Source organism: Apteryx mantelli, chromosome 3 (genome assembly GCF_036417845.1).
Source record: "Apteryx mantelli isolate bAptMan1 chromosome 3, bAptMan1.hap1, whole genome shotgun sequence".
Lineage (NCBI taxonomy): Eukaryota > Metazoa > Chordata > Aves > Apterygiformes > Apterygidae > Apteryx > Apteryx mantelli.
In genome coordinates this window covers 23,743,778-23,766,706 of record NC_089980.1, presented here as the reverse complement: position 1 = coordinate 23,766,706, position 22,929 = coordinate 23,743,778, and the positions used below count along the sequence as shown (strand labels likewise).

Sequence of the window (22,929 nt, the reverse complement as noted above, 5' to 3'; positions counted from 1 at the left end):
ACAGAGCATGCAAAAACTGGAGGAAGAGATTCCTGCCGAAGTAGAAGACGCAGTAATACCCTTGGTATGGGCTAGCGGAATTCCAGGTTGGTCTAAATTGGCAAAACCAGTGAAGGTTGTTCTAAAATCTGGAACTAAACCGGTAAGACAAAAACAGTATCCTATTAAATGGGAGGCCAGAAAAGGTTTGGAAGAATTAATAACTAAGTTTTTGAATTATGGACTATTGATAGACTGTGAATCAGAATATAACACCCTGATATTACCAGTAAAGAAACAAAATGGCAAGGAATATAGGTTGGTTCAGGATTTAAGAGCCGTGAATCAGATTGTTCAAGATATTCACCCAGTAGTGGCTAACCCATATACCTTGCTGACATCCCTGAAGGAGAACCATAAATGGTTTACTGTACTTGATCTCAAGGATGCCTTTTTCTGCATACCTCTAGACAAAGACAGTCAGGCAATATTCACCTTTGAATGGGAAAGCCCCACCACTGGACGCAAAACACAACTTACTTGGATGGTGTTACCTCAGGGGTTCAAAAATAGTCCAACAATATTTGGCAACCAATTGTCCAAGGAACTGGAATCATGGAAAAGGGAAAACCTGGAAGGAACAATACTGCAGTATGTAGATGACATTTTGTTGGCTGCGGAGACTAGGAGAGAGCATCTACAGATGACCATAAGCCTGTTGAATTTCCTAGGACAAAGAGGATATCGTGTATCAAAAAGTAAGGCTCAGGTAGGGAAAGAGACTGTGATTTATTTAGGTTTTGAGATTTCACAAGGACAACGGAGACTGGGAGCCAGCAGAAAAGAAGCGATCTGCCAAACTCCAGAACCCAAAACTGCACAAGAGCTGAGGGCATTCTTGGGTATGGCCGGATGGTGCAGACTGTGGATTCCCAACTATGGGCTATTAGTAAAACCCCTTTATGAAATTTTGAAGGGGTCAAATGAGAACTACCTACTATGGACCTCCGAATGCCAAGTAGCTTTTAAAGATTTTAAAAAGGCTCTGATGTCAGCACCTGCATTGGGACTGCCCGATTTGTCTAAACCCTTTGAGCTATTTATACATGAACGACAACATCTCGCCCTGGGCGTGCTGACTCAGAAACTGGGAACATGGAGAAGAGCTGTGGGATATTTCTCCAAACAATTGGACAGCGTGAGTAAAGGATGGCCAGGGTGTTTGCGTGCTGTAGCTGCAACTGTTCTTTTAATCCAAGAAGCTAGAAAATTAACAATAGGACAAAGAATCATAGTGTATGTTCCGCATATGGTGATTTCTGTCTTAGAACAAAAGGGGGGACATTGGCTGTCTCCAAGCCGTATGCTCAAATACCAAGTTATCTTGTTGGAACAGGTTGATGTGGAACTCAAAACCACCGCAGCAATCAACCCAGCGATGTTTTTGAACTCAGAAGTAAGGGACCCCGAACCCTTGCACCATGATTGCCTGCAAACCATTGAACACGTATATTCAAGCAGACAGGATCTAAGAGATGAACCGTTAACTAATCCTGATTTGGAGTTGTTTACAGATGGTAGCAGCTTTGTACGAGATGGGAAACGGATGGCCGGATACGCAGTGGTCACAACTACACGGGTAATAGAGGCTGGGGCCCTACCCATTAACACGTCAGCCCAGAAGGCGGAATTGATAGCGTTGAGACAAGCCCTGAAGATAGCTGAAGGGAAAAAGGTAAATATATGGACTGACTCAAAGCATGCATTTGGGACAGTCCATGCACATGGGGCTATCTGGAAGGAGAGAGGATTGCTGACAGCTCAAGGATCACCTATTAAATACAAGGAAGAAATTCTCCAACTTCTACAGAATATTCAAAAACCTGAGGAAGTGGCAATAATGCATTGCAAGGCACATCAATTTGGACAAACCACAGTAAATGCGGGTAATCGATTAGCTGATAAAACCGCTAGAGAGGTGGCCAAACAAGGCATCCTTGTATTGGTACCAGCAAAACAGATGAAGCTCCCAATTCTGAAACCTAATTACAGTGAGGCAGATCAACAATTAGCATCACTGCTAAAAGCAACCCCAAACGGAGAGGGTTGGTTAATAACTCCTACAAAACAGGTCATTGTTCCACAACAGATAATGACCAAAATTGTAAAGAAGAAACACGAAGAAACACACTGGGGTAGTGAGGCTATGATTTCTACTCTTCAAAATTTGATTATATGTGTAGGAATGACTGGAACAGTAAAGTCTGTAATGGCAAAAAGTGCCCTGTTTGTTTAAAAATTAATCCTATGAACAGGAAAAGACTGCCCCCGGGGACCACTAAGCAAGGAAGTTCCCCCGGAGATTATTGGGGGAATTGATTTTTCTGAATTACCAAGACAAAACAGCTATAGATATCTCCTGGTATTAGCTGACACCTTCTTGGGATGGCTGGAAGCTTTTCCCTGTCGCACCAACAAAGCTAGGGAAGTAACTAAAATATTGCTCAAAGAAATAATACCAAGATTCGGGGTACTGATAGGAATGTCCTCTGATCGGAGCCTGCATTTTGTGGCAGATATAGTCCAACAGCTAAGTAAAATTCAAATAAGAATGCAGAAAATAATTTGAAACCCGTAACCTGGGAGTGTTGCTGAATTATTTGTAGATTTTTTTGCTTTTTAGAAATCAGAAAATTAGAAGTCGATTAATTAATCAAACAGGAGAACTAATCAACAGATTATTAGTATTTTAATTGGGGTAGCCATGATGTTAACTGACTGCTCAGTCAATCAGGGAACGAACCATGAAAATCTTTACGAGGAGGCAAAGATATGATTGGCAGAGAAATTAAACATGTCAAACTGCTGGATATGTTCGCAGATAACGTTGGGGGGAACAGGGTTTCCTTTTAAACCCACCCCTCTAGGATGGTCAGAATATTGTGTTTTACATGACTGGAATAATCAGACATGATTAAAAGCAACAAACCATACCTATGCGGACTCCCTAGCCGCCAACTGTACTGCTGAAACTAACAATAGCATGGTGTTGGCTAAGTGGCCGAAACAACCATCTCTACTGATAAATAGTGAAAATAAACCTAAACCTGAAGCTATAAAATTAGGTTATGTGGAGGACGGGTTTCTTTGTTACAAGATGAACAAAATGAACAAAGTGGATGGGTTCAAGGCAGGAGAAAGTAAGTGCAAATATTACCTAACCCCTTCCCGCAATGCCACTCTTCCCTTACAGCACCCAAATGGTACGGTGGTAGGTAATGTCACCTGGTGGCATTCAAATCAAACCTCAGAGGCAACTGCAAATAAATCAACCATCTGGGAAGACCACTTTAATGGTACGTATTGGATCTGTGGGAAAAAAAAGCATACCGTTGGCTACCTGGAGGATGGTACGGATCTTGTTATCTAGGTCTGTTAATGCCCCCATTTAGAGTTGTACAACAAGTTTCATCAGGACGACCACATTGGAAAAGAGAGATAAAATTAAAATTAAAAAATAAACCTGCCATACCAGAAGGACAAAGGTTTTTCTTTATGCTCTGTCCTATGTGTGCAGTTGCGTCCTATGGAACCAAAATAAATCAACTTAGCAATTTACTAGAAGAGGTGGCTAACGAGACTATCAAAGTGTTGAACAGTATGAAATGGCTCAAGATAGGATGGTGACTCTACAAAATCGTATGGCCCTAGATTATCTGTTAGCTAGTCAGGGAGGAACATGTGCTCTCATAGGACAAGAATGCTGTACATACATAGATGATGAATTTGAGACCCAACAGAAAGGGATAAACTCAATTGAAAAAGCAGTAGAGGAGTGGGAAAAACAAAAGGAGTTCTCTTCCTCATGGTGGAATTGGTTAACTTCATGGCTACCAAACCTAACCTGGTTAAAAGAATTGTTTGTAATAATTATAGCCATAGTTGTGGTATGCATATTGTGCTGTATTATGATCCAATGTTTACCTTTAATTACGCTATGTTGTACCCAATTGTGTGTACCTGAAAGTCTAAAGTATTATCAGAATTATGCAGTCTAGGTGAGACTCCCAAAGAGGTCTTACTTTAGAAGTCTCAAAGGGGGGAACGGTTACCAGAGGCCTCAGATAAGAAGTCTCAGATGGGGGGGAATGGTTACCAGGGGCCTCAGACAAGAATATACCCAAGGACATAATTCTCGCAACTGTGACTGGTACATCCTGAAGGAGTACAGATAAACCAGCAGAAACCAGTCGAAACCAAGATAAGGAACAAGACAGCTTTCTCAAACAAAGAGATGAGCCAAGCCGAGACCATATATGGAAAAGGAGCTCAGAGTTCATGGAAAGACACTAAGAGGCACCTCTTCAGCAACCACTAGGGACCACCAGAGACCCCCACAGAAGCCCCTTGGAGACTCAGACTGCATGCGTAATGACTATGCAAATATGATAATTAGCTCCAGGGAATAGAATGAATATGTATAATCATTCCAGGAATTTTAATGCATATGTATGTAACAGAGCAATATAAACTTTGGCTGATACAACACACGGCATGCACGCTGGGTGGAGCGATCCCCCATGCATCCGGTGCTGTAATAAAGAGAATGCCTGCTTCTTAATGCTACATTGGTGTTAAGGAGGTTTTTTTACTCCCGATTTTGGTGACAGTTTGACCAAGCACCAACACTGGCAGATCTTAGCTGAACGACCTCTTTCAGAAGGTCTCTCGGTGTTTTGAATGAAAAGGCAGGCCAGTCACACCTGGCAGCACATCAATCTCCAGTGAAAGGCACTCTGTCTCCAGGCCTACGAGAGCTTGAAATGGCGCAGCAGAGCTCCTTGGCCCTGCAGAGAGGCAGCCAGCACACCCCAGCTGACACGGCTGCCAGACAGGCAGCATCACCGTGACAGCAGCAGCTGGTGAACTACATGGAGCAACAGGAAAAGAGGAGGCATCTGTGGGTATTTTTGCATGACAACATACAAGTCAGGGAACACGTATACATCTTAAGATCCAGTTCTGCTTCCAAATGCCTGTATTTGGCTCCTGTTAATGTCAGCTGATGACCCATCCATGCACAAGGGTATTCCAAGTGTCCTTCCTTTTCCTAAATATTTCAGTTATGACAAGGGAGTTTCTCACCACTGCTGCAGCATGCATACCACTGAGACTTCTTGTAGACAAGATTATGTATTACTGTTCGCTTATTTTTAAGAGAAAAAGCCACACACCTTGAATCTTAGTTTTGAATTGTGGGTAGTTATTGAGAACTTCGACTTGTTTCTTCCAATTGAACTGATTTTTCCAGTAGGAGATAACCTTCCTGAGGTAAACTGAATTAGTCCCATAAAGGAAGCAACTGTTCTCCAGTGGCTCAGTGAATCGAGCCTGGTCAAGTCTCCTAAATAAGTCCTAAAGGGAAAAACAAAGAAGGAAAGAGATATTACAAGCATTTGTGTCTGCCAGCTTGTGCTTTATTTACTGTGCATGCTTTCTAGTTATTCCCAAGTGAAACAAGAACTGCAATGGAAAAAAAAAAAAAACCACTCTCTAAAGATGCTTGTACATTTTGCTGATGCACCATCACCCATTCCAATTCTTGTTCTCCTCTAGATGCCCTCCTTACTCTTCCATTCACAGTTGTCTTCAACACTCTCACTGTCTTTGCTCAGCAGCGCTGATCTGTTTGCAAGGCTGATAACCACAGAGATAATATCCCCTTCTAACAGCACCCAAAAACCAACAGGCAGCTATAAAGAAGCTTGTTTATGATACTTGTCTCCATATCGCATTGTTACTCTTCTCTTGCCAGCTAAACAGAGGATATGGCACCTTGCAGAGCGATTACCAAAAGTGCTTAAGTGGCTTCAAAGCATAAGTTTCTTTACCTTTCCATGATACTTTGTTCTCCAGGCTACCTGAGAGCCCAGTCTCACCATCAAGGCATGAATCTGGCTCAGACCTTTTGCTTTCCTTCCCAAACCAACAGGTTGGGTGTCTTCACTGGTAAACACACTGATAGATTTCACATAGCCAAAGTTGGTGAAATCAGACTGGGAGTGAAAGTTTCCAACTCTAGAATAGCTATTAAAGTGACCGTGGTACTGCACTTCAACAGTTTATGGGTGATGCTGAAGATAGATACTGCAAGTTCAGTCCAAAATCACTCAGCAGGGAAGGACAGCCAAGAGTCCCTTCCTACTGCAAACAGAATCACAGAACAGTTGGGGGTGGAAGGCACTTCTGGAGATCCAACTCCCCCTGCTCAAACCTCTGTGGGGTTTAAACCTGAGCAGCATTTTCTAATATAGCCATAAGGACAGCTCCTACTCTGACTAAGATGAGTTAGGTGTATGCATTGGCTCGTGCCTCACACTTCACAGGCAGTCTCAATCTAGGTAAGATGTTAGTACGTGAGCTAACCTTTCTTGGCATTTAACACAAGAAAGGCATGCTATCTTTAACACTTGCTAATGTGGTTAAACTAGTGTGTACAGAAAGCCTGGGTTTTAAATAAAGCTTTTAACATGTCATTACATACATGCTGTTTTGTCCATGCTCAGCATCTTTAAAAACAAAAAAAGGTTTTATTTGATGTATGCTAGCATAACTTTAATCCCTAGTTTATGTAAGAATTTATTTAGTAACAGAGTTTACTACTGATGGATTATGATTCAATAATGTTACAATACTACAGTATAGTATTGTGCATTTTAAAAAAGCTGTAGATTAGTATCTATCTTTGTGTCCGCAGTGTAAGGCGAAATCATATTTATTACAATGTCCATTTATATTACTAAGCAGGACAAATGAAGCATTAAACAAAAACCAGGCTTTACAGAGAAAGTAATCTATTATAAATGAACAACATGGGCAATCCCATGAGTACTGTTTAAATCATTACTCCATACAGATCTAGCAAATTGCACAAACCCTGAATTAAACATGCACAACCAACAGTTTTGCTATCTAACAAATTCTGCAACCTATGTATTTTTACCCTATTTACTACCATGGTATTAGCGTTGACCAAACCATATAATCAATTAGAGAAGAATTACCATTCAAGCATTTAAGAGCTGCAACGTTCTTCAGCTGCAAACAAAAGGCACTCAAGTAAACAAAATATTTGTAATTGCCTTTGAAAGAAATAAAATAAAGACACTATTCTTATTCTGGTCTATACAACCAGTCTGAGCAAGGGGCACAAACAGGAGCACAGAGCTGAATAAGCTGGAATACAGTTTTCCTGTCCATTAAGTTTTACAGAGTAGGTTTATTTACTAGCAGTCCTGTGACAAACAACTGAGAGCAAAGATATACAGCACGATGTGAAATTTACCTGTTCATACTTATCTCCTGAACTAATGAAAAATCCCTTCCCACAAGTCCTGCACACTGGTCATCCCTCGTTTTTACAAATGTAGTTATTGGTTCAGTTTAAAAACTACTTGCAAACAAGGTCTGCATTTATTTGGCCATTTCATGCTTCTCTCTCCCCAGTATAGCAATTTGCTTACGCTCAGCTCTTCCTCTGTAGTTTCCACCTTAAATGGACGAATAGTTGTATCTTCTTCAGTGTCAGGCTTTTGTCCCTTGCCCCACCATCCTTCTTTAAAGGGTAATGTCTCTTCTTTCTTCCTGGAAAGGAAGTAGTAGATGACTGTCCCCAAAATCAATGTCACGAGTATGTCAAGCAACATAATGCCTGCAAGAGAAGAACAAAACTCTGGTGAGCCTAATCAGATAGTTCAGAGGCATGTGACATACTTCAAAAAATAAAAGGGTTTACTCACTTTTTAAGATAGGATTTGATCTACATGTTTAAGTTTCACTGATCACTCTCAGGACATCAATACTTCAGTAAAATATTCAAAATAGGACATTTTAACCTACACAACTCAACTGTGGGGAGGTTGTGTGTTACATAAGAGACAGATTTATTAAAAACAGAACTTGGAGCAAGTAAAGAGATCATATGGCTTGAAAATTAAACAGGTCTCTGATTTGCTGGTGATGTTGGCTGACTCAGTGGCCCTTGGTTGCTCCTGAACTTCAAAAGCAGAGGAGGTGACTTTGAATGGAACTAGTTTAATGCTTTTTCTTCCTCCTTAGTTCTAGTTTTCCTAAAAATTCTGAAACGGCATCTTTTCAATAAGGCTCACATATCTATTATTATCCAGGCAAAGCCTAGGTACACTACCAGAAAATAAATAACAGAAGATTTGGAGGCAGAAAAAATAAGGCATTTATACAGAATAAGACCTTAGAAGAATAGGTTGTGTTAGCAAAATATTGATATATATTGCATATTTTTGCATCACCAGATGCTGCATGCCCCATGTTGTTGGTGGCATTTTGTTGCCTATGCCATAAACGGACATCTTACAAGCATCTAGAGGTATCAGATTGCTACAACATTTGGTCAGTATTGAATCTGGGGGGAAAAAACCCACATCCACAGAGTTAGTTCTTCAACCTTCCAATTTCCCCATGGTGTGAACAGCAGGAATACCAAGGCTGCAAGTCTCGCAGAGGCCCAGTTTCTTCTGGTGCACTACCTAAGTGAAGAGCGTGAGGGCAGACATGGCCAGTCTCCCAATCAGCCTGGGGAAGGTGGGGCAGGGAGGGAATGTTTGCACAATGTTGAACAGCAGTGCAAAGGGTAAGAAGACCTTCCCTTTCCTTCTCCCTCTGAACCCTTTTAAAAAGGAAACAGAAGACCGCATGCATGCCCTCCTGGTTCTAAATGCCCTTCCTCAAGCAACAAAATTCTGCCAGAGTAGAAGAACAACCTGATTTCACAGTGTATCAGCATAACCTGACCACAGGGCTGCTGTGCTTTAGTGACATCTTAAGGAAAAAAAAAAAAAGAAAAAGAAAAAAGAAAAAACTAAAGAAATAAATCCATTTTGAGTATTTTTGAACTGGTTCATGCTGCAAGTAGAAAAAATTCAGATTCTCTTTAATAATTAATGTTTTCAAGAATCCCTTTAAGTATGAGAAATGTTTGCAAGGTGGTTCGTGAAAAAGTGTTGTCATCTTTTCAATACATAATTTTAAAGAATGTCATATTTCCAAGACCCATATACTAGGGGAATTGATAAAACATTAAGTATTTCTACACTTTTCTGTAGTGCAAGCATTGTTTATGACACAGAACAGTCTTCGTTTTCTCCAGAGCTGGAAGGTTTTGTTGTTTTTTTCTGCTGCAGAGTAATCTGATGCTCTGAAATTGCTCCAAGGACTAAATAAAATATTCAGTGAAGAGGATGGACCAAATTCATTCCCGGATCAAAGCAAGAATTCTAACACAAGTTAATGGGAGTTCACATAGTTATAACAGGAGTAAAACTGACCCATGTCTTGTATGATTTATTTGACAAGACATATTTTAGTCAGCCTCTTCAGTTAATTTTCAGAAGGCTGGCATCCAAAAACAAAACAAAAAAACCCCCACCACTAAATAAGCACCTACCAAAATATTTGTAGAGAAGTCAGACACTATTGAGATAAGACTGCAAGCTACACAAATACATTGCTTACACATGCAAGTGCTGCAGCCTGGCAAAGCAACTTGAAATTCGTTAATCATCACAGAATAGAGAATGGGAATAAGAGATACTGGAAGAACTGTATCCATTTATTAGTTTCACTGGTCTTTCCATAATTATCGCTGCCATTTGAGGAAGTGCTAGTTTTTCTCAGCCCTATCTTTGGAGCACAAAACAACAATCTCTTCTCACCCCCACCATACTCAAGCCAAGAGTTACCCCAGAATTAAAAAGAGTTTGTTCAGTTTCAGCTTGCCTCAGCACATAAACCAATGCAGTCTAGGAGCCTCCAAAACACATTTAAATTTCACTGCAAAGCAGAACTGGATGAGGTTTTAGAAACCTCAAAGCACATTATGTAAAAATAATACCTACCATGGTATTTAATAGATAGCATTTTTATTACCGAGTCACAGAGAAGCAGCAGCAACTTCTCTGAAATCCCAGCACAACTCAAGCCACATGTAGACTACAAAGGTTTGCCAGCATACCTATCTTAACACTACATAAGAAAAATTCAAATTCTTGGCCAACTTCAGTACGTTAACAAAGGCGCAGTACAACCAGCTGTGCCAAGAGCAAAGAAAGCTTCTGTCAGTGCTAGCCCCCATCGGCCAGGAAGGATGGCTGCGGTACCTAGAAAAACAGAAGACGTCTCTCTCACGGCCTATGCTGTATCAGCACCGCGGTATCTGCCAATATGGTGACAGAGGTAAGACATCTAACGCAGCACTGCTTTACCCAGGAGCAGAATCCCATTTCAGTCTAGCTAGAAACTCAACTGTCCTAAGTCACTGGAGTACCCAGAGCTACAAAAAGATTTCTCCTTCCCCCACCTGAGCTCGGTGAGACGGAGAAATTAGAATTTTTGGAGCAGAACATGAGAGAGATTGTGTGCAAACAGGCATATTTTGCATTTGCCCAAGAGTGTGTGTGCAAAGAACTCATTACATGAAAAACAGGCAAAGATATACATTTTTGTAATTAATTCCAAATGCATTGTAGGATGAGTTAATGATAATTAACTAAAATTAACTTCAGGTCTCACAAAAGTTCTATCTCCTACTGCAGAGAACTAGGACCAGTGACAAATCAATTTGCCTGAAATGTCATTTTTGCTTTGAAAAAAGCTGCTTCTGGTATTCATTGGATTATTTCTGCTAACAGACAGAGATCCCAAGTTGCACTCTATATTCAGCATTCCCCAGTTCCCTTGTAAGTGCCTGCGTAACTCCTAGTTACTTCCGTACGGAAGACCACAGAGGCACAGAACTCCAGCGATGCCAGATTTTCTGCTCAGCGCACTGGGTGAAGAGCAAGGGCAAAGTGCCTCAGCACTTTGTATTTCAGTTTGCACCGGTTCATAGCAAACTCAAAGAGCCAGTTTCACTAGTGATGAGCTACTGGAGCACAGCATGCTCCTACCAACCTCTCCAGCCTCTGTTGGGAGGAGATCACTTAAAGCAAACTCACTCGACTTCCCATGTTTGCTATTCAAGGCCATTCTTTAAAACTGCCGAGTGTTACTTGAACACCATAAAGCAACCTCAGTGGCTGTGCATCTGCACCACAATCTCCTCCTCTAATCACTACAGAGAGCTGTCATGAGAGCAAAGTCATTAGCCCCTTACACTTGTTCCATGTCTCCCAGTACAGCAATATAGCATCACAGAAGTGGAAGAAGGAACAGATGCAATAAAAATTTTCTGTACATGCAGTTTTCAGAGATATAAACAATAAAGTGGTGTTTTTATTCTCTAAGGTCTCTTGATGCAATATTGCAGGCATGTTGCCTTTAAAATCACAACTTCAAAGCGAGATTGTTTGTTTAAGTGACCAAAGGCAAGACCTTAGAAGGAAATTTTCAATTTATCCCCTGGTCAAGTACATAAGGCTCCAGGACTTTGCTGTTCCCCAGGGTGGATATTGTTTGCAGACAGGCATTAAATACCATAGACAGTACTTCTCTCCTAAATAGTCCAAGGAAGAATGTTTTCATTTTGCTACTTTAAAAGCATATTTTAAAAGAAAAATGTTGAAATGTGATGGACCCAATAAAGTACCCCAAAATTAGCTCCTCTTGAAGGAGGCAAAGCGCTTTTCAAGAAATGTTCGTTGTTTAGAAGAAAAGCCCCCAAACCCAAGAAACTCAAAACTTTCTTACAGTATCTTACCACTCCATGTTAAAGGTGGTCTTACATTTCAGCATTTTTGGCATTTTGATTTGTGCTTTCCTCCGTTTGTGCATTAACAGTGGACTGAATAGCTCCACAGGAACAGAGCAACTGTTATTAACATCAAAGCCCTGTCCCGTCTCATGCTGTGTCTCCTTTAGTATCCAGTAACAGATGCTCCAGAGAACAGTGCTACGTATTTTTCAGAGCAATTATCTATGAAATAACCTAACGGAAGAATTCCCATCTCATTCTACTAGCGATTGTTCACCTGTGCCCTGCAACACGAGAATCCTTTTAAAATATATTATGGGACAAATAAGCAAGTGAAAAGACTTTCAACCTAATATTTAGAAATCTCATTCTTACGTCTCAAACCATATACAACCCAGGTACTATGGCTTAAATGATATACAGCACCCACAACTCCAAGTGGTGCTATTAAACCACATCAGTGAAAAACAGCTAGTGTATGGATGAAACAGAAGCTCTAACAGACCATGCTGCTTTCAGACGCATGCCAGAGATTATCATGGTTTAGAGTTAATACCATTTTTTTTCTAAGGTTGGTTTACTAGCAGATCGCAAGGTAGCTCAGAGCACTTAGAGTACTCTGATGCTGTCAGATATGAGGTTTATTGATTAATAATTACCTTGTAGGAGAAATAATGGCTCGATTTAGAAGTGATGTTGCAGTTTATTTTTGTTCTGTTACATAAACTCTCTGATTAGGTTTTACTGGAAATGCACCTTTCTGCTGCAGTGTCTTTGTTTCCAGATCCGGTTTGTCTGGAGAGCAGCAATTGCAGGTTACTCTTCCCAACAGCTCTGAAAGGAAAAACAACCCACTGAAGGTCTTCAAAACCTCGTGGCGCCTGTAACAGGGTCCCTTAGAACAGACACTCTAAAGGGGACTAAGACACGGCACAGTCCCAGAAGCTGCACCTCATTCTATGTCCTGCCATCTCTGGGCATCATGTTTTGTCATTATGTAACACGAGAAACACATGAAAAACCATGAGGTCAAGATACTTGTGTATGAAAAGCTTCCTGTTTGCAAAGTTTATGGAACATTATGACAGGCTTCAGAACAGCACAGCAATGCAAAAATTGCTTTGTATACAGCAAATAACATCTCCCAGGCGTGCACAAAATGACCCATTAACATTTTAGGAAAGAAGGAGAGTTGGGCATCAGATAAAATAAAGCTTCCTACACAGGGAAGTAAATCAAAGACAGGAAACACAAATCCAAGAGAGTTTCTGGCTTGTCCCGATAAGAAACATACCATTTATGTTTTTACTGCCAGAGGGAGGTGGTACACAATGGTACCTCCAAAGTAGGAGGAAGAGATAATATCATTCTGCTCCATGATCTTGTTCTAGATTGTTCACTATCAGGAGTTAGCCCGCACAGCAGGAACCTAAAATCAAAGACCATAACCAACGAAAGCAGTCAGCGCTCAGAAGAGCGAGAAACCCAGCTCTGCCTCCCAGGGGGATGGCCGGGCCTCTCACAGTAGCAGGGAGCGCTGCAGGCCTGGGAGAGGCTTGGGATGCGACTCCAAAGGCTGCACTGGGGAGCGCCCAACGCCGAGGGCAGCAAAGCACTGCTTCCTTGCAGGTATAAATCCGCTTTGCCCCCTTGACAACAGGAACAATCAACAGATTGTTGATTTAAGACTCTGGGTGCACCCAGAAGTTTTGCTCATGCCAGTTAATCCCTGATGCAGGTTATTTCAGGGGAGTATTTGAGTACCCTGCACCATATACTCTCATCTAAGTTTTTCTATGGTATTCAAGTAGAGTGATTTTTTCAGTACTAGACTGAAATCTCACAGGCAGTTAGACCCAAGCTGCGCTAAGCATAAATGAAAAGTATCATGGGACTAAGTTCACTGTTACCCATTTTGCCTCACTCAGAGAGTGCGTATTTAAGCTTTGACCAACCAGTGGCTGCACATCTCACAATCAAACTAAAATATTGCATGCCACACTTTTACAGAGGAAGTTACTCAACTTAAAATAATGCAAATTTAAGCAACATTACTTGCTGTTCCAAATCCATGCCCAACACATTCTTATGTGCTGGTTAAAAACATGTCTTATTTTCCTCCGTTTTCCTTACTTTGCCTCTATTATGCTTGCACAAACCCACTTCCTTCAAAGAGTGTGCATAAATGCAGAAGGGCAGAATCCGAGCTAAGATCTCTGTGGCACATCACTGTGACCTAATGACTGAATGATTTGCATGATTCAAATGAAAGGAGATTTATCTCTCTTCATCTGCGATAATTTCTGCTTAAGACTCTACAGACAGAAAAGCTATGGTAGGATTCTTAAATTAGCAAAGCTCAGTCACAATAATTAAGGATGAAAGAACTGTTGACTCTTTTATAATAATGTATTTGATAGCTCACAACATCAGGGTAGGATCACACAGAGATTTTAGCAGCCATTATCTTATGATCCTCAGATTCCAACAAGAAAAAAAAGAAAAGTTTTTTGCACACATGCAGAGAAGCGGCAGAAGTCTTGCATACAGCTTTGGAGTGAACGCGGCTGAAAGCTGGGTCTCCTAGACAGAAGTCTCTCAAATCAAAAGTTACAGTTAAAAGAGACAAGGATAATATGCCAGTACAAAGTTTTAAAAATGCTACATATCCACTGTCCAGCCAACTAAGTGACACAACTAAAGAAGTAAAATAGGCTCCAAAAAACATCTTGAGCTTTACTTCAACATTTAATTTCTAATGCCTGGAAAGAAATTATGACTAGTGCATTGTTCTGTTTTGCCTTCCAGAGTTTCTAGCAATAATGAGTTTAATCTCCTTATCCTATGTCAATATCTGCATTTTATGGGTAGGGGGAAAAAAAAAGTGCCGAAGAACCAAGAGTTCAATATTACAGATAAGAAAATGAGATTGAGGTAATTGTTCCACCGACCGTAAGGAAATGGAGGTTCTATTTTCAGCTTCACCAAATTCTCCAGCACTAATTGCTACCAGGTTGCCTTCCTCCCCTGTGATAGTATTATTGCCAATGTCTTGCTCAGTCTGATCTCATCCCATACTCGATGGTGGTACATGACAGAGCACGCATACTTCTGTTTACAGTGCGTTTTTCCTTTAATCTAATTCTTTTAAGAGTCTTCCATCAAATCAGAGAGGGAAAGATCTTCTTTAACCAGAAGTTTTATAGGCTTTTTGTATTATCAGTGTGAGAAAACTGTGCCATCATAACATTTAATTATTAACGTATGCAGAATCGATAGTGACCCAGTACTTTGCACAGCAAAAAAAAAAGAAAAAAAAAAGTGCAAACACAGTTTGAAACCTTGCACTTTGAGGTACATAAAAACAAAGCACACGACAATCTTTCAGTTAAAGGAAGATATGTAGATGAAAATGCTGAATATAAAAATTTCCAGAAGAACTTTCTGGCAGCTTGCAGCGCAGCAAGATGATGTGCACACTGTAAATTTAAATTAAGATCATGATTCCAAGTAGTAAGGGCAGCATGAACAAAAATGTGTATCTGAGATTAAAAGAAAAAAAAGAGCGTTTTTTAAAAATAATTGTGACTATGGGAATGAAATAGAAACTTGTTATCTTCCTATGAAGACTTCGTTCTCAACAAGAAAAGGAACTTTAGATGATGAGAGAGGAGGGGAACAGATGGTAGTCATCATTTTCTGTCAAATACTGCAACACCAAAAGGATGTGCCAGAGTAAACATGTAACAAGAACAATTCTTGCTATTTCATCTTTCTCTTAATAACAACTAAATACTTAAGTTCTGTTTGGATTTAAAGAAGTCTAGAAGTGTGCTACCTGTATCCACCACATTAGAGCAATTAACACTAAAGATGCAGCAGGCAAGAGAACTATGTTCTCAAACAGAGCTTTATTTTGATAATGATTCCTAATATGTAACCATTTAAACTGAGAGAAAGATTCATCTTCTATTAGACTGCAAAGCATATCCAGGGTACAGATGTGATGGACAGCCAGGATATACAGAACAAACTGATAAAGAGAGAGTTGTGTCTTCATTGCAAAATTCAAAGGGAAATAAAAGATCTGCTGCTAGGTGCAAGAAATATGAGAAGAATTGCTTGAGTTAGAGAAAGAATGGGGGGGGGGGGAACAACCCCCCCCCCCAAGTTTGCTAAGCCTATGCTTCTCTTGTGTTGTTTGATGTGTTAAAACTAATCATCTCCAATAGAGATGCTTCAAAACAGGAATGTTGGAGGACCGTTAACTTTTCTGAAAAGAAATGCAGAATGCAGTGCATGCCTGCGGAGAACAAGCGGTTTTGGGGCCTATCGAGAGGCTTCAATATCGATGGCTATCAATAGGTCTGGAATTGCACAGGCATCAGTGCCGCTCGAGATTGAGAGCGATCGATGTTGATCCCCTTCCATGGCTCCCAAGAGCAAAATCGGCCCGAGAGCAAAAGCCACAGATGCCTGTCGAGAGCGAGTGGTATCAACGGCTATCGGCAGGGATCGATCTCGACACTTCCCGATAACTATCGGCACCCGTCATTTACCCCAGTAGGATCCCTCAATAAACATGATCACAGAGTATCTCCTCATCCTGACAAACATGTTACAAGACAGCATCATACACTACTGCAAAGAGCAGCTAGCAAAGCTTGGCTAGAACGATTCCCACAAAAATACTCCCTGCCCTACCAGTCAGGGGGCATTCAATCAATAACTGAACAATGTGCTTGAATAGAGATACACTGATAAGGCTGCACTAAAAAAAAAGTAAAAACTATTCACATCTTACTGTTAGCTAGCCATCCTGCCATGTCTAGCATGGCCAAGACATTAAAGCAAATGCTATTTTAGAAAGTAGATTTTTGTTAATTTACTGCATCACTAGTTACATAAATACCCATTTATACATACAAGGATGCTTTTAATTAAAGATAATGTGTTCAGAGGAAGAATCCAGGACTTTTTCAGTAGTATTATTCAGAAGGGAAAAAGTATTCTCAGCATTAATTATAAGCAGACCAAAGCTCTTCAGAGAGAAAAAAGATGCTCTATTTTCCAAATGACTTTTCTTTAGGGACTCATACAGTAACTAGAGCTCTATTCGCCACATCTGGAACTTGCATGTTAAAAAAGACCGCCCTTGTTCTGGACTTCTGTGGTGTGTGACCAAAATACTCTTGCAGGCTCAACACACCAGTGCGTACTCTACCACAAAAGTAAGGCTTTACCTCTACACGTCTGGCCACCGAATTTGAATATTCCAACTATAATACAAGAAAAGTGTATGGGAATATGCAAGACAATCAATTCATGTTGCCTACAGCTGTAAGCTATACTTCACCTCCCACCCCCATTTCCTGCTTTGCTACTTCACCTACAAATTATTTGACAAACAATTACCGAAGAAACAAGATTTTCTGGGAGTACTACCATTTGGGAATTATTACCCCAAACCTTTTTATTTACCCGTTGTAACTAATTAGAACAAATTGGCCATGTATATTTTACTGAGAAGTCTGAATTTGTTTCAGAGTGCTTACCATACCAAAACATTGCGGTACTATGTCTAAAAATACTAGATGTGTCTGAAAGCTTTGCTGAAATACTTACTAGATATACAAACAGACTGAAAAGATATTACCCTACAGAATGACCAAGTAAAAGAAATGTAGTAGATCACAGGAAAAAAAAAAGCCTTTAAAAAATCTAATAATCCAAAATTTATTTTGGGTGCTTCTTACAAATAAATTGCATGTGGAATTGTAGCTTAGCAGCTGTGCTCTGACAATTTTCAATGATTTACTTCAACATCACAGTTGCCTCTGTTTATGCAAATGGTTTAAGCAAATGCATACACACAGGTTTTCATATACAACTTCAGACTGGAAAAGCGTAGAATAAAGAGTCACGAGCCTCACATTGTGCCAGGCTCTTCCCCACGTAGAGCTCTGCTCTGACAAAGATCTAACCCTTGTCCTTGGACAACCTCACCTACCGTGGATTGATTTTCAAAGCTGCCTAATTGCTTTTGGTGCCTATCTTCCATCGATTTTCAGTAAGCATTTGCAATCTGGGCACTCAAGTCTCGGTTTTAGCTTACTTCAGATAGGAGCAATATCTGTTTCAGAGGGGAAGCACGGCATCTCAAAAAGAATATTGACAGTCAAAATATTAATGCCAAACTTCTGCCATATAAACAAATTTTGGACAGTGGCTTCTAAGACTGATCCTATCTCACAGGTTCAACTACAACAACTAGGTTTTCTTATTTTAGAAAAAGCCACACTATGAAAATAAGGGAGGAAAGAAGAGCTTATTTCAGTGGAACTGGAAAGTTAGGCAACACACTTGATTAGGATGTGTTTTAATTGCAGGGCAACAGCAAAGTCAAAATTCAAACCAATTTCTGACAAACTGAGCCAAACTTCAGGACTGAGTGCGTCATTTGCTCTTAGCCTGTGCAGACTGCTCAGTTATGCAACAAAATATGGTTATTAGACTTAAAAGGGTTTCTTCTCTCATCCCTAAAGTGCTCGTTCAGCAAAGGGCACTACATATACGGTTCCCATTCAAACAATTTTCAGGTTTGGCAAATGACCCATAAGACAAAAAAGTTGAATTTCAAATCCCCCTTTAGAGAAGAGTTTTAAAAAAAACCACAACTGAACAAACAAACAAAAAAGCCGACAATCACTTATCTGCCAATGAGTAAAGCCATTTATTCTGACTAGACTAAGAACCCTGGCCAGATTCCAAACGATCACCAACTAAAATTGCTGTTTTCAATCCGCACCGTCAGCAGCAGGACAGCTTATCGGGAACCTTGAGCCGGACAGACAAGCGCGGCTAGAGCAAGCTCTTTGGGAACGTCCCAGCTACCGCCCCCTAGAAAAGCCGGTCGGGAAACTCCTGTTCGCGCCTCCCAGAGCAGCGCCCACCCCCCCCCCCCGACCCGCTGCTATTATTCAGGCTCTAAAAACACCCATTGTTAATAAAAACCTTGACCCTGCTAGCTGGCAGAGGGGAATAAATAGCGGTATTTGAGAGAGGCAGGCAGCCCACTTTCAACGCTCCCCTCCCCGCCTCTGCTTTCTGCCGGCTCTGCTGCGGGACAGCCGGGAGCAGCCCCGCACCCCTCCCCGGAGCAGCCGGACACCACAGGCAGCACCTGCTCTTCTCGTAACGGAAGGCTCAGGGCAACCGAGCTCGCTTCGCTCCCTCTCCTCTCCTCCCCGCGTTACACTTGGATGGCCGCGCCGCCGAGCTTCCCCCCGCGGCCGCGCAAGTTTAAAACCACTGCTCGGTCGCCGCCCTCAGCGCCGAAGCGCTGGGCGCTCCGGGGGCCGCTCCCTCCCCCCTTCCCCCCCCCGCCTCCGCAGGCAGCTAACGGCCGCCGGGCAACGGCCGCGCGGCGGCCAAAGGCCGCCGGGCAACGGCCGCGCGGCGCAGCCCCGCCCCGCCTCGCCCCTCGGCCGCGCGGAGCGACCCCGGCCGCCGCCTCCTGCGCTGCCCCGGTTACAGCTCCCGCGGAGGGAGCCCTCCCCGCCGGCGCCCCTCGGGGGCGGCCCCGCCTCACCTGCTGCCCCCGAGGGAAGGGCAGAGCGGGGCACCGCCGCCACCCGCCGCGGGGCCGCCGCCGCACCGGGACAGGGCACGGTGCCGGGCGGGCCCGCGGCCCGCTGGGAGATGTAGTTGCCGCCGCGGGGCGGGGGCGCCGCCGCCGGCCGGGCCCGGGGCCGCCCGGGCACCGAGGCAGAGGAGCAGCAGCAAAGGCGGGAGGTGGCTGCGGCGGGCGCTTTGCCGCCCCTGGCGCCGGCCTCCCGGCAGCCGCCCCCGGCCGAGGAGGAGGGTACGGCCGCGACGGGAACTTGCAGGGCCCCTGGTGGGAGCGAAGCGGCAGAGCGCTGCCAAAGAGCCGCGTAAGCACGGCGGAACTGAGCAGAAGTGACTGGAGAACAGCTTGTATCTTACAGCGATATAAGGAATCGTTTTAAAGAGACAGATGTTGATGACAAATTATTATAGAGAATTGCCTGTATTTAATCATTGCGAGTGAAGCATTGCGATGAGGCAGTCATTAGCCAAATATAACAATGGCAACTGGTATGCAGTTTGCGTTACTGGGAAGGGAGGGACTTACTAGAGTGTAGGTAGGTACTCCAACACGGAGTCTGAGATAAAAGCACATCTCATTCACAGAAGCCTAGCTGCTCTTTTTGATAGCCGGAAAAAAATACTTTCTCGTACTCTTATTGGATATGGAAGTTGGTCATGCAGTTTAGTATTAGTGCTTCTGTGGCATCTACGTACGTATTCTTGGCAAATGTGACAATACAGAACATCCCCTACTGAAGCTCAGATCTGAGAACAAAATCTGCTGTTGAAATCAAAGAGCAAAAGAAAGCAGAGATGATGCAACTGTATAAAGCAATTCCCTTCCCCTCAAGCCAAACAAGAGAGCCACTGAGGTCAAATACACAGAGAAAATAAGACAACCATGTCTTTAAAAAGATCTAAAGAGAAAAAATAAGTTTAAAATAAACAAAAAGAAGAGTGAGAAAAGAAGGAAACAATACAGGAGTCAAGAATGAGGAAAGAAAACACTGTCCTTTGATCGTGGAATCAAAATAGTCCTTGTTCACCATCAGTAAAAGTGTATACAGTGGGTGTTTAAGTGTTTTTAAGATCGACTGTCTGGATGTATTCTGGAGGCACCTTAAGAATTTATTGCTTTGGAGCAACTGTCCATTAAGCAGTTTCTATTGCAGGCACATATGCCTTTCAACATGCTCATCCCTTCTTTCCCCCCACCTCATCATCAGTGTTTTAACAATATTAATAATTATAACATAGTTTTATAAGTCCACAATATAATTTTCACCTTGTATCATGTGTTCTGTTCTGGATCCTCCATCTGAGAGGCTATCAGAGTGTTGTAGGCCTTTAGGGAGAAAACTATCTACAATCTTTTGTTCTACAGAGAAAAAAATTCAGACATAGCCAGATTTTAGGTAAACATTGTATGGCATGTATGTTATAGAGCATTCAATGGGACAGACAGACAATGAGGTTTTTACCAGCAAATTAGGGAAATTACAAGGTGTAAGTTATTTAGGCAGCGGGTCCATGGCGGTCTAAGCCAACCTAACTGTGGCTCTCAACTTCTCCCTTTCGCCCCCTCTAACACTCATCTGACCTTTTGCAAAGCTATCTCAGCACACTCATCAGGCAGAAAACCAAAACAGTAGTTCTCCAAAAAAATAAGTTTTCTGATGTGTTAGTAAATTGAAATAGTTCAGTCAGAGCTCCAAGGCGCACGAGAGCCCGTGCAATGGAGAGGACAGGATTCAGCAGCCGGCTGTTAAATTGGCAGGAACCCCAGTCTTTGCATGTTTATTAGACGAACAACAGTAAATTGCTGCAGTGATTTAATAAGTTACTTGCCATGCTGTTTGCTCTGATGGAAACATGTTAAAAACATGCCTTGGTATTTGCATGTTTAAATACAATCCCATGTAACGTGGTTCTGCTACGTGACCAACACAGAGAGTTTGCCTCTGGGCATAAACAAATGATCCCTCATGAATCTTATTGCTTTGGTCACTACCCTCATCCATAAGCTAGCACTGCAACAGCAGATTTGGCGCAAAAAAATCCCAACCATCAAACACCTCACTGGAAAGGTCAGGTTTCCCCCTGCCCCCCCAAATTTAAGAGGTATCTTTTATGGCAGTTTAAAGTAAAAGAGTGGCTTCCACACTCACATATCTGAAGCATTAGTCCATCCTTCTGTCTGCTGACTCCTTAAGGGAGCACGAGCCTTTGGGACGTAACTTCTTTAAGCCACACGCACAATTTGCCAGAGGTTATTTGTCAGTGCCCTGAGGCAGGCCTTTCATCTTTTAGCCACATAATGATAGAAGAACTGTATATAGATGGTTATATTTGCATGCATCAGCAGCCATGTTAAAATACATGTGCCAATGTGAACAGCAAATCCTCATTTGCTCACTACCAGCTAGCAAAACCCATTCAGTAGGTTTCAAGAAAGCTCAACCCTCTCCAAGAAATCAGTCTTTGAAAACTCACTGTAAACATATGCCTATACTCAGAAAGATCATGCTCTCAGCACAGGCAGAACACTGCAGATTAGTCCTTTTGTGAAGAAACACCACTTCTAGAGGAGAAAAAAAACCATGCAAACCTAACATGTTTGCATGTACCTAACACGCAAACACAACTCCGAAGAAAAAAAAACAACCGCCCCTAGACCTCTCAGTATGACTGATGCTCTATATCCTGACAAAATGAATAAGAATCACCACAAAAAAGGGCACAGAGGAACCTGAGCACAAGATCAAAATTTGTAAGAAAGAAAAAGCAAAGTATCCTCAAAGCTGATCTTGACGTAAACAAAAAATGCTATTTCATAAATAGCAACATTACAGGTTAAGATAAACACTTTAGTCTTAGTTTTATAATGCCAAAATTCCCAATATCTAGGAGCTGTCTTTATGGGAGGCGCTAATGGGCTGAGCAAACTGGTTCTTGCTAGAAGACGGTGCATTTGGAAGTAAGAGCTCTCTGAGATGGCATTCATGGCTCAAGGTGTTTTTGGAATGGCAGCAAGTAATTGTGCTCCCCTTACAGAACTCCAAGAGCAAACACCTCCAACTAACTTTGCCACAATGTACCAAAAAAAGCTTGTCTCTGCACCAGAAACAAGGGACTGTACGTTCAGCAATAGGGCCTGTACTTGCGTGAGAACAATTAACTCCACAATCTCACAGTGACCATGTTTTTATTGGCTGCCTTCCCCCAGACTTTAGGTTTACTTGGTCCAATTTAAGCCCACACTCTCCTGAGAGCATTTAGTCTGCTACAATAGAATGCAGCAGGACTTTAAAGCAGGACCTACGCAAACCTGCACAATAAACAGGGGTTAGTGAACTATGAGCCTTTCTATTTTGCTCACTGTTATGCTTCTAAAGTACTATGCCATCATCCTCATCTCAAGTACAACAGTTCTAGGGCCTAAAAAGCCCACATCTGCCTTTAGAGCACAGTAATTTCATAAAGGTAATTCAGTAAAGATAGCCCAGCATAAAAGTGGAGAGGTTTATCTGGAAGTCAGTCTCCTTACTGAAAAAGTAACAAGAGATGAAAGGCCTATTTTTATGATGTCTCCAGCAACAAAGACAATTCAACTC

At 42.0% G+C, this 22,929-nt stretch overlaps 1 protein-coding gene across 1 annotated transcript in view; it reads right to left on the bottom strand.

Annotated features, from left to right (window-relative positions):
* Window positions 1–19,469, bottom strand: part of EPHX1 (epoxide hydrolase 1) — a 32,355-nt gene extending 12,886 nt beyond the window's left edge. The window contains exons 1-3 of the mRNA XM_067292932.1: window positions 19,296–19,469; window positions 7,503–7,690; window positions 5,214–5,394 (exon numbers count right to left, since the gene is read on the bottom strand). Of these exons, the coding sequence (XP_067149033.1) occupies window positions 5,214–5,394; window positions 7,503–7,685 (364 nt within the window). The 5' untranslated portion in view covers window positions 7,686–7,690; window positions 19,296–19,469. The remainder of the gene's footprint in view (window positions 1–5,213; window positions 5,395–7,502; window positions 7,691–19,295) is intronic.
* Window positions 19,470–22,929: the final 3,460 nt, after the last annotated feature.